Source organism: Copadichromis virginalis, linkage group LG10, assembly GCF_057382275.1.
Source record: "Copadichromis virginalis isolate Kocher_CV1m ecotype Utaka linkage group LG10, C_Virginalis_male_GT1.1, whole genome shotgun sequence".
NCBI classification, from domain to species: Eukaryota; Metazoa; Chordata; class Actinopteri; order Cichliformes; family Cichlidae; genus Copadichromis; species Copadichromis virginalis.
The window spans coordinates 8,499,904-8,516,886 of NC_140627.1; the positions used below are offsets into that span (position 1 = coordinate 8,499,904).

At 40.8% G+C, this 16,983-nt stretch overlaps 1 protein-coding gene across 1 annotated transcript in view; it reads left to right on the top strand.

Moving 5' to 3' along the window:
- The window catches only part of tspoap1 (TSPO associated protein 1), a 74,778-nt gene that overhangs the window by 21,085 nt on the left and 36,710 nt on the right, over nt 1-16,983 (top strand). Inside the window, exons 4-6 of the mRNA XM_085469635.1 lie at nt 13,502-13,609; nt 13,856-13,984; nt 16,514-16,690. Of these exons, the coding sequence (XP_085325761.1) occupies nt 13,502-13,609; nt 13,856-13,984; nt 16,514-16,690 (414 nt within the window). The remainder of the gene's footprint in view (nt 1-13,501; nt 13,610-13,855; nt 13,985-16,513; nt 16,691-16,983) is intronic.

Below are 16,983 nucleotides of genomic sequence, written 5' to 3' on the forward strand. Positions count from 1 at the left end.
GCATCACTAATTTGACTTTAAATTGTACCACTTCACTGATACCATAAAGTCCATTAGTATCTGCATCAGGAGAAAGGCTGCCATTCCCAAGCCATCATTACCGTTTTTCTTTTTCTCGCCTGCGCTGGTAATTAAAGCTGTGTTTATGAGTTGTCTGTGCAACCGCTCAGTGATTGAGGGTTGGGTCTGTGGGCGGAGGCTTTTCCCTCTTCCAGTATTGCTAGAAGCACATGAGGCTTCTATTAATTAAGGCACATTTCCAGATTCAGCAGGCTGCCTTCTTCATGCCAATGAATGAAAGTCAGCAGCATGTACATGGAGGTTGTAGAGTGAGTGTTTATAAAAATGAATCTACATTTTGCTAGGGAGGCAGCTATTTTTAAGTATATCAGTTTTTGTGTTGTGGTAGTGGTGAAGCACATTGAATAAAAAAAACATCACCGTTAACCTGAATTGACATAACATATGCAGCTCATTATTATTATTATACACATTATTATTATTATTATCTTTTTTTGTTTATTTCCCTTTATTTATTACTTAGTCAGCACTAAAACAGCAAGCATGATCTAAGCCCAGCAAAGAGTTAAGAAAGGCAAAGCATTGCCCGTCTGTGTCTTTGTCTTGTAGTCTCCTCAGAGGCTTAAAGCAGGAGATTTTTAGCTCAGCTAAAAATGCTGATGTTGGTGTTTCTGGTACAAAAGCTCCCCATGGATACAAGACAAAAGAACAATCTGGCTGTTGCAACCTTATGAATATGTAAGAATAAATCTCTGAACATTTAATGATCTGTTCTATCTTCTAAAGTCCTCTTTTGTCTCAAAAATCTAATAAAATGTATCATCTACTACACATGCTCTTCTGCTGTCCTTGTACTTTTTTATATTAGTTTACCATTCCCAGAATTTGTATGTCTGCACTGATATTTGCCTAATATTGTAGTTTTTAATATGTTCAGCAAACATCGCAGCAGAAAAACTGTGAAATGAAATATTAAAGAGGGCTGAGTGAGAAATGAAATGAAATATGGGGTTAAAGGGGGTTAAAAGGGAGAAGGTGAAAATTGGTGCCATGTAAACGGCATATTTATCTTTTAGTAGTGCTAATAAAACAAGTTCATTAAATCCAAGAATAAATAAAAAATGTTTATTCTCATATACATGACCTGTTTTTAATACTTCCCTATTTGACTCACCTCACATATTTATATTTTTTTACAAGAGTGCTAAATAAAACCTGTCACACGCTCAGAATAGTTATTTCAGTACAAAGATTATTTATCATAAATTAGTCTCTCTATGCATTTTTTGTGTTGCTTCCCTAGGTAAGAGTTTCCAGTAAAACCCCCACGAGAGGCAGGCCAGAAAGTCCCTAACCCATTTTCATGTCGAACCTTAGAGGCATATAAAACACCAACTGACCCAGATAATCAGAAGGCAATTTAGCTTGTTCTCTTTAAAAAGCTCAACCTTGTCAGTTTTGGCTTGCTCTCACTAATAAAAGCAATTCAAGGGGATCATTTATAAGATCCTGCTGGATTTCTCTTGTAAACTTCATTTTTATTGTTACTTTAGGGTTGTTTGACACGAGAAGCAGACTGGGGCACTAATCACAGGGTTGGGGGTTTGACCAAGACCTCCAACCATGACTCAATAAACTGAACCGTATACTGTCTTGCATTTTAGTCTGATTAGGTTGTGTATATGGATTAATGAAAAAAATTGAAAAACGTATTCTTTGTCCCTTTTGTCTTCTGTTTACAAGGTCAGTAATGCTAATATCTGCTGGGATGCAAAACTGTAACAGTCATGTGATTAGCAGAGTTTGCCCTTCCTTTGGCGTACTTACAGTCACTTTCACTGCACAGGAAAGTATGGCAGTGTTTGTGTGAAACTATTTTCTGTGAGTGAGTAGTCATTTTAAAGACCTAAAAGTCTATATTTTTTGTAATAGAAAAAAAACCCAGTTCATCTTAAGCTTCGTGATCGTGTGCTATATCAGTTGAAAGATGGAAAACTTGAATGAATAGTGGTGTTATTGGTGGATGTTAGTCCAGACTGTTGCACAGTGAGAGAGCTTCAAAACCCAAATGCATGTAGCACAAAATGTTTGGGATTTTATCAGAGAAGATGGTCTCATTGAGTTGTTTGTATGATGTATCATCTGACTGTTATGATCGACCAAGGTGGACATAGCTTGGAAACAAGAAGCAGTGGGATAAAAAGTCATGGTGCACAATGAGGGTTGCTGAAATTACCCAATGTGGGTGGTACATTTAGTTAGAGAAGGCACAAGAGAAATTGCCTGAAGCCAAAACAGATTCTACAGTGGGGCAAAAAAGTATTTAGTCAGCCACCGATTGTGCAAGTTCCCCCACTTAAAATAATGACAGAGGTCAGTAATTTGCACCAGAGGTACACTTCAACTGTGAGAGACAGAATGTGAAAAAAAAATCCATGAATCCACATGGTAGGATTTGTAAAGAATTTATTCGTAAATCAGGGTGGAAAATAAGTATTTGGTCACCTCAAACAAGGAAAATCTCTGGCTCTCACAGACCTGTAACGTCTTCTGTAAGAAGCTTTTCTGTCCCCCACTCGTTACCTGTATGAATGGCACCTGTTTGAACTCATCATCTGTATAAAAGACACCTGTCCACAGCCTCAAACAGTCAGACTCCAAACTCCACCATGGCCAAGACCAAAGAGCTTTCGAAGGACACCAGGAAAAGTATTGTAGACCTGCACCAGACTGGGAAGAGTGAATCTACAATAGGCAAGCAGCTTGGTGTGAAAAAATCAACTGTGGGAGCAATCATCAGAAAATGGAAGACATACAAGACCACTGATAATCTCCCTCGATCTTGGGCTCCACGCAAGATCTCATCCCGTGGGGTCAAAATGATCATGAGAACGGTGAGCAAAGATCCCAGAACCACACGGGGGGACCTGGTGAATGACCTGCAGAGAGCTGGGACCAAAGTAACAAAGGTCACCATCAGTAACACACTACAACGGCAGGGAATCAAATCCCGCAGTGCCAGACGTGTTCCGCTGCTGAAGCCAGTGCATGTCCAGGCCCGTCTGAAGTTTGCCAGAGAGCACATGGATGATACAGCAGAGGATTGGGAGAATGTCATGTGGTCAGATGAAACCAAAGTAGAACTTTTTGGTATAAACTCAACTCGTCGTGTTTGGAGGAAGAAGAATACTGAGTTGCATCCCAAGAACACCATACCTACTGTGAAGCATGGGGGTGGAAACATCATGCTATGGGGCTGTTTTTCTGCCAAGGGGACAGGACGACTGATCCGTGTTAAGGACAGAATGAATGGGGCCATGTATTGTGAGATTTTGAGCCAAAACCTCCTTCCATCAATGAGAACTTTGAAGATGAAACGAGGCTGGGTCTTCCAACATGACAATGATCCAAAACACACCGCCCGGGCAACAAAGGAGTGGCTCCGTAAGAAGCATTTGAAAGTCCTGGAGTGGCCTAGCCAGTCTCCAGACCTCAACCCCATAGAAAATCTGTGGCGGGAGTTGAAAGTCCGTGTTGCTCGGCGACAGCCCCAAAACATCACTGCTCTCGAGAAGATCTGCATGGAGGAATGGGCCAAAATACCAGCTACTGTGTGTGCAAACCTGGTAAAGACCTATAGTAAACGTTTGACCTCTGTTATTGCCAACAAAGGTTATGTTACAAAGTATTGAGTTGTATTTTTGTTATTGACCAAATACTTATTTTCCACCCTGATTTACGGATAAATTCTTTACAAATCCTACCATGTGAATTCATGGATTTTTCTTTTTCACATTCTGTCTCTCACAGTTGAAGTGTACCTCTGGTGCAAATTACTGACCTCTGTCATCATTTTAAGTGGGGGAACTTGCACAATCGGTGGCTGACTAAATACTTTTTTGCCCCACTGTATATTATTATTTTTATCATTATTGTTATTATTATTATTATTATTATTATTACTTTTTTACAGCATAAAGTGTTGTCACAGAGCTGCAGTCAATAAAAGTGCTATATAAGCTTTCAGTTTAATGCAATTTAATAAGAATGGACTTGTTGAATGAGCCTCATAAAGCCTTCCTTAATATTGAATTAAATTACAGATAAAATATTTTTTGCTGTAGTTGAACATTTAAATTTTTTTTTTTTACTGAAAGATATTACGTTCTGAAAACACTACTAATAAATACAACTGAGGGGGAAAAAAAGTTAATGCTTTTTGTGACTTTACAGGCTGTAGACTGTAACAGTATGCTTTTTTATTACTGGGAACCCCTAAGATATATGTGTGCAGTAATAAATATATTCAAAAAGATTCAAACAGAGCACAAGGAGACCGCTCCGTCTGTCCTGCCCGGGGCTCAATATCTGCTGACAGACATTGGTGTAGAGATAAGATAAGATAAGATAAGATAACCTTTATTAGTCCCACACGTGGGAAATTTGTTTTGTCACAGCAGGAAGTGGACAGTGCAAAAGTTATGACGCAAAAATTAGAATACAATAAGAATAAATACAGTACACAGCTGTACAGAATAGAATAAAATAATATACTATATACAGTAGAATAAAATAGAATAAAAATATACAATAAGATAAAAATAGAATACAAATACTATATACAACTGAGTAAAAATACAACGATGCCAGAAAAGATTATTGCACTTAGTGTTATTGCACATGTGTGGATGTGTGTGTTTGTTCAGTTAAAGTCTTTGTTGTGGAGTCTGACAGCAGTGGGGAGGAAAGACCTGCGAAATCTCTCCGTCCCACACCGTGGGTGCCGCAGTCTCCCACTGAAGGAGCTGCTCAGTGCTGTCGCAGTCTGCTGCATGGGGTGGGAGATGTTGTCCAACAGGGATGACAGCTTAGCCGCCATTCTCCTGTCACTCACCACCTCCACTGGGTCCAGAGGGCATCCTAGAACAGAGCTGGCCCTTCGGATCACCCTGTTCAGTCTCTTCCTGTCCCCAGCAGAGATGCTGCCGCCCCATGCCCTCTTGTGACCGAGTTACATCTGCCTTGCTTTCCTGAGCCAGGCCTATGTGGAAACGACACTGCTGCCTGAATGTTAATACAGTACGTATCCTAGGTCTGGGTAAACCTCGCCACCTGCAGTCCTTTTCTGTGGCACTGAGAAAAGCAGGAGTTTGATTGGTTGTAGTTTGCAAACATCATGCCCACAGAAAGCTTCCGGTGCATTTCTGAGCATGATTCCCAATGAACCATTACGTGACATGGACAGACTCCAAGATCGTTAGAATCAGAATGGAGCCAACTGGAGGCTGAGTTCACGCTGGCTGGCTTCCTCTTAGGTGATTGATTAGACTCTAGCATGGCTGTCCTTAGAGGAAGATTGGGACGCTGGGACTGGTCGACTTCTCTAAGTGATGGAAAAGTAACTCTCAAGGACACAAAAATGTATCTGTGAACTGAGGCTAACACTCTTTGTGCCTTCTTATCATACAAAGAATGTTTGATAGCCTGCCAGTCTAAGGGCCACAAACAGATATTTGTTACACTTTTTACAATGTAAACTCATCAACTGGAATCTGAGAAAGTGATGTGGGATACAATAGCTTCTTTTAGAGATCATTTTAGAGCTTCAGCATTATAAAATTAGCTGCTTTTATTCCCCAATGGACGAATGGACGAACTATATCATTACTGGACTTGAGAACAAAAATCCAGAAGCTACCTTTATTTTGCTGGAAGACTTCAACAGAGCCAACATGAAGAAGGTTCTCCCCAAATACTATCAGCACATCTCCTTCCCCACAAGAGGTGATCAAACACTGGACCATTGTTACACTCCATTCAAAGAGTGCTACAAACCCCTCCCCCGCCCAGCTTTTGGTAAGGCAGAACCATTGTTCCATTCTGCTGCTAGGTCATCTACAAATGGGACAGTGAGGCTGAGGAGGTCCTACAGGACTGCTTTGACACAACTGACTGGCAGATATTTGTGGATGCAGCTGATGGCAACATCAATGAACTCACAGACTCTGTCATTGGATATATTGGAAAGTGCATGGATGATACCATCACAAAAACCACTGTCCGCATATATCCAAATCAGAAACCCTGGGTAAATAAAGATGTTCGTGCCAAGCTAAAAGTGCGGACCTCTGCCTTTAACTCCAGGGATCCTGATGCATATAAAGCAGCCAGGTATGACCTCCGAAAGTCTATAAAAAAGGCCAGAAAGGAATACGGGGACAAAATGGAGTCCAGCTACCACAGCTTTGACACCAGGCGACTGTGGAATGGAATGCGCTGCATTAATGACTACAAGAAGGACAACACAGTCATTGTTCAGCCCACTGCATCTCTCGCAGACGAGCTCAACAACTTCTATGCTCGTTTTGATGCAGACAACAGAGAGCAGATCCTCTACCCTCAGGAGGACAGTGAGGCTGTAACTTTAACTCTGAAAACAGAAGCTGTGAGATGGACTTTTAAAAAGGTCAATCTTCACATAGCTCCAGGACCGGACGGCATCCCGGGCCGGCTTCTCAGAGTGTGTGCCGACCAGCTGGCAGACGTGTTCACCAACATCTTCAGCCTCTCCCTGAGGCAGTCAGTGGTCCCCACGTCCCTCAAAGCATCCACCATCATTCCTGTTCCCAAAAAATCAGTGGTCTCCTGTCTGAATGATACCGTCCTGTTGCACTGACATCCGTCATCATGAAGTGCCTGGAGCGGCTGGTCAAAGGTCACATCTGCTCCTCCCTCCCTGACACACTGGACCCTCTTCAGTTTGCCTATCGGACAAACAGAGCCATGGAGGATGCCATCGCTCTGGCAATGCACACCACCCTCACTCACCTGGAAAAAGGGAATACATATGCAAGGATGCTCTTCATCGACTACAGCTCGGCATTTAACACCATCATCCCCTCAAAACTTGCCACGAAGCTCGTCGACCTTGGGCTGGAAACACCAATCTGCAGATGGATTCTAAACTTCCTCACAAACAGGCCCCAGGTGGTGAGAGTTGGTAAGCACACCTCCTCACCACTCATCCTAAACACAGGTACGCCACAGGGTTGTGTGCTTAGCCCCCTCCTATATTCCCTGTTCACACACGACTGTGTTGCTAAACACAAGTCCAACATCATCATCAAGTTTGCGGATGACACAACCATCATAGGCCTCATCACAGACAACGATGAGACGGCCTATAGCAGGGGTGCCCAATCCCGGTCCTCGAGAGCTACCGTCCTGCAGCTTTTAGATGCATCCTTGTTCCCACACACCCGAATCAAATGAATGGCTTGTTATCAGGCCTTTGCCAAACACGATGGCATGCTGAAGAGGTAATCAAACCATTTGATTCAGCTGTGTTGGAGTAGGGATGTATCTAAAAGCTGCAGGATAGTAGCTCTCGAGGACTGGGATTGGGCAGCCCTGGCCTATAGAGAGGAGGTGATGGCACTGTACGAGTGGTGTCTGGAAAATAACCTGACTCTCAACATCAGCAAAACTAGAGAAATGATAGTGGACTACCGGAAACGACCAGTCAGGGAACACCAGCCCATCCACATCAACGGTGTCAAGGTCGAAAAGGTCAGCAGCTTCAAATTCCTTGGAGTCAACATCACCGAGGACTTCTCCTGGACCCTTCACACAGACATTGCAATCAGGAAAGCTTGCCAGCAGCTTTACTTCCTGAGGAGGCGGAGGAAGTTTGGCATGAACGCGAATATCACCTCAAATTTCTACAGGTGTGCGATCGAGAGCTTGCTGACGAGCTGCATTACAGTTTGGTATGGAAGCTGCTCTCCCAGCAGCCGTATATCACTACAGAGGGTAGTGAAGGCAGCAGAGCACATCACTGGCCATTCAGGACATTTATCTTCAGCGATGCCTCCGTAAAGCACACAGCATCATCAAGGACCACAGCCACCCAGCACATCAGCTGTTCTCCTTGTTACCATCTGGCAGACGTTACAGGAGTCTGTCTGCTCGGACTACAAGACTTAACCATCAAGCCATACGACACCTCAACCACAACACTTAAACACACACAACACAGTCCACAGGACGCACTCAGAAGCTACCCTGCAGTTTCACAAGTACTCTGTTTAATCTGCACTGGTCACTCCACTTTACTGATATTTATATTGATATTTATATTTTAAAAAAAGTGCAATACTGTAATAAGTACCACTAAAAAACTTTTGTACTGTTCAGTACTGCTGCTCATTCCTGTGCAATATCCCATCTGCTCCCCCCCCCATCACATTCCTATTCAAGATTTTCTTTATTTAATCACTAGTGTGTACATATATTTATATATACATATATATTTAGTCACTTAACTGAAAAATCTCTTTTCTCTTTACTGCGTCTCATTAATATTTTACTCTTTACTATTTTTCTATTTATTTTTCTTCTACTGTACCATTCTGCTGAGTGACTTTTGCTCGTCAAATACATTTCATTGCAATGTTGACCCTGTGCTAACTTGCATATGACAAATAAAAACTGAACAATGTCATCATAGGCAAGAATGAGCAGCTTTTATTTTTATAAAGCAGATTGTACAGATATATTTATTATTTTACAGGCAAAGAAAAGGCATTTTAATGCCTCAATTTTTATCATGTGCACATAGATTTTCATAGGACTGTGCAATGCTGTGGAAAACTAAGTACACTGGAAGCAGTAAGTACACTTCTTTAGCGTACTTTTAATCAAATACACACATTAATTATCAGTGTGACCAAAGCGGAGATGCACAACAATAGGAGCCCAAACCAACTGTCAAACACAGTGAAATGCTCTAGTGAAACCTTAAATGAGTTGCCCCCAAGCCTCAATAAACTGAAACAATGCTGTAAAAAGAAGAGTGGTTAAAATTTTCTCCACAACAATGTGTAAGACTGATCAAGTCAAACTGAAAATCAATACTTTGATTTACTGCTGTGTAAGTTGGTTCTATAAGCTACTGGATCGTGGGGTGTGCTTAATCTCTTTTTCACATGACTGTAGTAGTTTACTACTTCCTGCATAACCAAGGAGTTACTGTAGTTTGTAGATTGGACCTTCATTCCTATTTTTCACTTTTCCCAAAGCTATATTAACCTCACTCCTTTCTAGACTACCAGAGCTCTAATAAAGATGTGTTCCATCTTTTTATGTTAGTGCAATGCTGAAGTATTATCAAATTTTGCTAAATATCATAGGTTTTTTTCATATGTAAGTTTATACCTTGAAAATAATTAATATATTTTGGATTCTAAGACAGATTTGACGATGGATTGATGGATTTTTTTTTCCATAAGAGTACTTTTTTATGTCTAACTGTATGGCTCAATAGATAAGTCAGCCTGAGACAGTTATATAATAATAGGCATTGTCCGTGTGTCCCTGAAAAATTCATGTGTCATCAGCAAGCACAGAGTCTGAGAATGAAGTGTTGCTCACAATTTTTTTTTTATCTGTTCTTTAAACTTTGGTTAGCTATTGTGCTACCTTTACTAAAGAGTATTATAGGGTTATAGCATATTTTCCTCTGGGTGGAAACACTCTGATGAAGGATTGCAGGGATTTTCTGCATTTATTTATGAACTGTGAACTTGATCTGAAAGAAAGAAACATGTGGGAAAACATGAATGACTATACTGCAAGAGTTTTTTTGTTTTATATGTAAAAGCAGCAGATGTCAGAAGGAGAGAGTCACTAAATTTAACTACCCTGAATGGTTATTGCAGAAAAATGCATTGTTTTCTCAAAACCACAGTTTGCTTTGGAAAATCTTGATGTTATCCTCTTAAATGTGAAGTTTTGAAACAGCTTAAGCAGTTCACGTCTCAAACATTTAAGTCAGACTTGTGAATAATAAAATTCATTTTGTCTTGGATCATGCCAGCTTAGTTCAAAGAGGACATTCAGGTTTAAGGGGAATGTACTTGCTGACTCTATGCCTGTATTGATTATAAGAACCGTCCGTGATGCATCTTTTTTCCCCTGCACTGATCAGATCGTGCTTTGACTGCAAGCTTTTCACAACTAATTTAGAAGCACATTTGTATTTATAGCTAAATCATGCCTTATCTAGTAACCCAATGCCACACATTCCTTTTTGGTTTTGTGGGTTTTTTTTCAACCAGATTCTGAAAATAAATAGTAGTTAGTAACCCGCTAACCAGGTAGACAGCATCTCCATTGTTTTATGAGCACAGGAGCCTCAGCTGCTGTCTTAGTAAACAGCTGGCCATTAGTGTTGACTTCAGTAATAGGTACAGTAGCATTAAAATCCCACCAGGGAGCCATTTGATCACCTGTCTGCTGCAGTTACCAAGACAACATAAATGAGATGATGGCTGCATGATTGTTTAGTGTTTGTTTCACTTTTTTAATCTGAACTGTGTCATGAGGATGTTTTCCTATTGTCTGTGGTGATACAAAAGAGGGTGGTTTTAGGTTAATAATAAGGAGTTTTACGTAGACATATTGGTAAGCAGGTGTTCCACACATGGAGACTTCTGCATGCTTCTTACAGTACCTGAAATATGTCACAGTCTTTTTTTGCTGCTGTCATTGGGTAACCGTGGGCAGACTATTTCATACTAGTTTAGCATATGCTTGGGATCTTCCATGGCTAATATCTGTCTCAGTTATAACTGCTTTTTCCTTATATGTGAGCAGCCAAACTCAGATTATGTAAATGTGCTGCATTACAGTAAGGATGGAGCTTTTGTTGGGTTTATAGCTATCTGTTCATCTGCTCTAGATGCAATCATTGCATTTGTGGGCAGCAGCTCTAATCTCAACCTTTACGTCTGAGCCTCAGGGCTCATTTAGAGCATCTCTGGCACAGAGGCAGGGTGGTATCACTTCCATTTAGATGAACAACCAATCTGAGGTTTTCCTCTCTTCCAGGCTTCAACCATGTGGCTGCTAAACACCCATGACAGACTTGATCACCACATTGACTTTCTGCCACATTGACTGCTGATTTGTTCAGCTGCCCCTCACAAGCTCACAGCAATATTACTGCAGCACCTAATTACACTTTATAAACCTCATGGTGCACTTAAAATATAACACCTGAATACAACAATTAAATATACATTAGGACTGGGACATGCCATCCTGATTTCAGAAAATTGAGACACTGTGAAATAAAAACAAAACTGAACCCCATTTACTTGGTTTATTTATTGTTAAAGTAATTTTGAAACCAACATCTTCTATAGAAAGAAAGAAAAAATGGGGGAAAACACTATGGAAATAGACAGATTGTAGAATACAATTTCTCAGCATAAATTGTGTTAAAATATAACCAAATAAATAAAAAGTTGTGGCAGAATTAGTACCGTATTTCCTGGACTACAAAGCGCACCTGAATATTAGCCGCACAAGCTAAAATCAGGGGAAACTCCTGTTTTGTACATACATTAGCCGCACCTGACTAAAAGCCGCAGGTGTTTTAATGTTTACTTACCATATGTAAGAGAATATGCACAAAGGGAATTGTCAGGAAAGAGATGGCTGTTTGGGACCACATCCCTTGTATTAATATTTTGAAAAACAAGTTACCGGTACATATTTGCATAACTTTTTACGTATATGCACAAGTAACGGTAATTACAAGTATGAAACATGTACTGGGCTTTATAAACGAGGAACAAATGTAGTGTATAACAATAACCTACAGCACACCAGAAAAAGAGATTTGGCCTACCTTTTAGGCTCAGGTGCAGTAACACGGCTTTAACAAGAAGAAAAGTCAGTCATTCACCACCATCTTTCTCTTCTTCCTGCGCACTAAAATCCATAAAGTCCTCTTCTCCAGTGTCGGAAACGAACAGGCTCAGGATGGCTTCATCATCCACTCTCCGCTTCTCTCCTTCGTTGTCACTTTCAAAACCAAAGAAATCCTCGTTGTCAGTGTCAGAGTCGAACACCCTCTGAAGGGCCGTGGCAGTGTCCTCCTCTCCATCACGCAGCAGTCCAGCCCTTCGAAATCCTTTGGTGATCGTGGATGTTTTCACACTTCTCCATAGCACTCTTGCAGCCATTCCTTCATTACGCTTTCCACCATCCACCCATTCTTGTTGACCTTAACAGAGATGCCGCTTGGGATCTCTTCTCTTGGCATAGTCATCCGCTTAAAGATCACCATTGGCAGAAGTTTAAACCCTGATGCTGTGCAGCCCAGCACACAAGTGAAATTCATTCTCTCATGGCCAGTGGTTCTCACCGTGATGGTTGATTCGCCTTGCTTGTTAACAGTCCTAGTGAGGGGCAGGTCAAATGTCAACGGCACTACCTCTGAAATTTTCTATCTTCGACTGTTGGCGACTGTTTTGGCTTTTAGTTGGATCTGCACTGTTGAAACAACTCGCCCGTTTGCTCTCTGTGTGTTCACCCAGTCTTCAATACAGTCTTCAAGTTTGGGCCATCTGCTCTTATTTCCTGTGAAAGCTTTTTTCGTCTTTTTGCACAGAGCCAGTTCATCACGCTGGCGTCTCCAACGTCTCACCATTGATTCGTTTATACCAAGGGTAGGTGCAGCAGCTCTATTTCCCTTGCTGAGTGCCAAATCGACTGCCTTTAATTTGAAAGCTGCATCATATGCATTTCTTTTGTTTGCCATACTGAGGGTTTGTGAATGAAAGCTTCCTTTGCTCCTGTAATACCCCTCTTGCTCTTGCTAATCAAGTTTATCTTTCGCGCTACGGACGGACATGTGACCAGCATACCACTCTTGTACTCTTGTGTGTCTGATCACATGCCCTTCCGCCAGGCAACGTAGTGCCGTACAACAGCGGAACAACCAAAACAAATCCTCTTACGATATCACAAAAATCATGGACGATCCATAGAAAAGACGCACCTGACTAAAAGCCGCAGGGTTCAAAGCTTGTGCAAAAAGTAGCGGCTTATAGCCCAAAACATAAAAATTCAGAGTTAGCAAAAATCTCTGTAACAAAGATGAGCTTAGCACTAAAGTGGCTTTGGGTCATTAGGAGGGACAGCTAAAATCAAAAATTGCTTAAGAGAGTTAAAGTATCAGTTAATTTGTGTATTTGTTTTTTTTAATGGGCATTTCAAGGAAGAAGCTAAGTTGTTATATGAGAATGTGACGGGTGGAAAAGGTTGTAGGCTATCTCAAGATTTTTGTCTTCTTCTTCATGATGCAGTGTTGCAGAATAGGAGACAGCACTTCTTCTTCCGAGTTGGTCTATTATAATAGGTGATCAGTGCCTGTTCTGGACTGAATGAGTTGGTCTAATGAAAAGCCTTTTCAGTGAGATGTCATCTGTCAGTCACCATTAGACAGTGCTGTGTAAACAGTGGCTGACAGCAGAGGAGGTTTTCTGCATGTTAGATATAAAACATGGATTAAGCCAGAATGAAAACCAATCCCTTATTTTCACATTTTAACTGAAGGAGACAAAACAAACAGCTGTGCAGTAGATGGTAAACTCTGCATCTGTTTTTGGTGTCATTTTGTTTTTTCCAGAATGGTACTGACTATGGGTTCCTGGTGCGTCAGAATTCTGAACTTCTGCGAGCCCTGGATGAGCTGGAGAAGACTTGTGCCACACTAAGGGAGGAGAATGGTCTGCTGGTAAGACTAAAAATATAACAGAGGGCGTGTAGACTTGAGTGAAGGTTTTGTAAGAAAGTAGGCCAGGTGCACAGACGGTGAACAAAAAGATCTAACTCCCTTTGCTTCTTTTCTTCAGTCATTTTATGCAGGTGTTTGAGTTCCAACATGCAGATTTGAATCATTATTAAGCCTTTCTGAATAACTGCGTGATTTATTTTTTTGCCGCTGCTGTGTTAGCATTTGCTGCATCCCTTTTTTGTTTAGCGGAAGAGCAGTGCCCCAGAGACTGAGGAGAAGGTCAGGCGGCTGAGGAGAAAGAACACAGAGCTGGCTGTTCTTGCAAAGAGGTTGGAAGAGAGGGCTCGGAAACTGCAGGAGGCCAACCTCAAAGTGGTATGCAGCACATATAAAATAGCTCAAACATTCCCACAGCGAACTGAGTCGCCCAACAGTGTGGCTGCAGTGACTCTGAACCAATGGTACATGTACACGGTTTTTATATAGTGCATTTCTACTCTACCTGAGAACACATACGACATGCCTCATTCACCAATTCATACAAGCACTTTTTCTTAAGTGCTTAAGTGTTTTCTATCTAACATTCACACACTCACACGAGTAAATTGAGATTTAGTATTTTGCCCAAGGCATGCAGATTGGAGCAGCCAGAGATCAAACCACCATACTTCTGATTAGTAGACCTGCTGTACCTGCTGTACTACCACACACATGCAGCAAGTGACTCCTTATCAGTCCAAATCACATTGTCATAATGCCTGATAACAAGATAGAAACAGAGTCACAGAGCATGTGAATAAAAGGGTACAAAAAAAAATTCTCAACACAAGAAAACATGACAAAATGAATTAACACCTCACACACTATTTATTAAATATGTAAAAATTTGAGTTGTGCAGTGTGTGATCTTCTTTTCTTACATGAATAAAAGCAGCCTTGTACACCAAATATTGTAATGCATAGAAATGAGATACAAAAGAAAACGTTTTCAAACAAAGAAGTTCCATAAGATGTAATATACACTTTTATTAAAGAGATCTAGCAAAAGACTGCAGAAACTAAACACAGTTGTCAAATACTTAATCCTTCTGGCCATGCATTGTTATTGCTAATGAGACAGCTCATGAATACTGTAAATCTGAGAACTGCACTGTCCAATGGACTTCCTCTTTTTCTTCACGATGCAGTGTTTGCAGGATAAGAGACAGCACTTCTTCTGCTAAGTAATCCTATTATATTATATTATATTCCTATTGTAATAGGTGATCAGTGCCTGTTGTGGACTGTATGAGTTGGTCTAATGAAAAGCCTTTTTAGTGAGCTGTCATCAGATAGTAGCTGCACTGTCAGATGGACAAGTACTGGTTGTTAGTTAGATATCATCTATACCAGTGGTCCCCAACCTTTTTTGCACCATGGACTGGTTTATGTCCGACAATATTTTCATGGACCGGCCTTTAAGATAAGATAAGATAAGATAAGAAAACCTTTAATAGTCCCACAGGTAGGAAATAGGGGAAATATACAGCATCAGAAAAATGTATATCTGTATGCCCTTTGCTTCCTTATGATATACAGCAGTAGCTTTAGATGCCTGTTCTCTGTTTAGTGATTTTTTAACATAACAGACATTAGACACTGAAACCATCTTATACATAGTCATCATTGGCACCTACACTGTTTATTCAGTACTGTTTTATAGTTAGAAATTTTCACTTATGATTAAAAAGCACTATGTTTGATAAGCAACATATGGATAATCCATAAAACTGGTTACAGAGATTATACAAATCCACTATTTTTACAATTAAAAATACTAAAATTCACAGATCTGGTTCATTTTCTCACTGCGCAAATTATATATAACGCTATAAACAACCTACTTCCTGACAATATTCTAAAATTGTTTTCTAAAAGGGAACGGGGGATACAATTTGAGGGGGGGAATTAAATTTAAAACATCCCTGCATCCGTACAACACTAGCAAGTTTTTGCATCTCTGTGTGTGGAGTGAAGCTGTGGAATAGACTAAGTAAAGAACTGAAGCAAAGTCCCAGTATGACTCAGTTTAAAAAACGGTTCAAAAATATGGTTTTTGCAAAGTACAGGGAGGAGGTCGGGCTTTGATTGGGTGCTCTCACCCACTACTTTCACAATAGGGATGTATATATAAGTGTGTGTGGGTGCACAAGTATGTTTATTTAAGTATATATATCTGTAAATTTGTATATCTTTGATGTGTTACTGGGATTATTAAAAAAATCTTTTTTAACATGTTCAAACTAAAGATACAATACAATACAATCAAGGATCTTGGTATGAATTACAGATTATCAGTGAAGCTGCCATTCTAGTTGATGAATCTATTAAATTACATACCACACCATTATCCAGAGTTAGAGTTAGAATAGTCAGACAGCCCATGACATCAACGCCAGACATAATCATGATAGATCAGCTCATCTCAGTGCCAGTTCAAATCACTGGATAAGTCAGCTGATACTCTCTTATGCATCCACATGGCAGATCACATATAGGACATGCTCCCTGACTTTCTATGTATGTGCATCAAAGGGTGGGAGAGTTCCAGAGCAGAGCCATGCCGAAAGATACAAATCAGTTGTGGTAAAACTACACCAACAAAGACTGCACTGGAACTGATTGGCTTGGTGCTGTCCTTTGCTGGTCTTTGCCTATTGATTAATCAGTGAGCTACCAGTGCCAGTACTAATATTCCACAAGAGCATTCCTGCAGACCAGAATGAGACTTGGAAAGTTTAAAAGTATTCTGCTGAATCCAGTTCTTTTTACAACTGTTGATCCCCTTAGTTTCCACTCATATCTCATGTGTCTTCAGGACTGTATTCCAATGTTTCTGCTGATGAATATGTATTTTCTTTGCAGGTCAATTCCCCATCTTTGATGAGACCTGGGTCAGTTGAACAGTACAAGAGGGCATTTGCCCGTCAGCGAGCTCGGGACCTGGCCCAGCATGCCGATGTACTGCTCTCTAAAGACAAGGAAATTGCTGCCCTGCAGCAGGAATGCAGAGAGCTGGAGGCTCGGCTGGGTATCACTAAGGTATTTATAACTCATCTCCTGCTGAGTAAATTCATCCAGCCTAGATTGAAATGTGGGCACTAATTTGGCCTCAATTTCTCAGCTGAAAGCTGATTTAAAGTTTTAAGCAGTATTCCATCTACCAACCTCATTGTCACCACTGCCACAAGCCTGCTCTCTGCTGGACAGCATGGGTACTGCTCATCCTAACCTCCTCTTAAGCCCCTGTTGCAAAGGCTGCGTCACTGCTGATGTCTAGATAGATGACATTGCAGGAATAGGCTGTTCTTAATTACCAGTGACTTAAAAGCTTA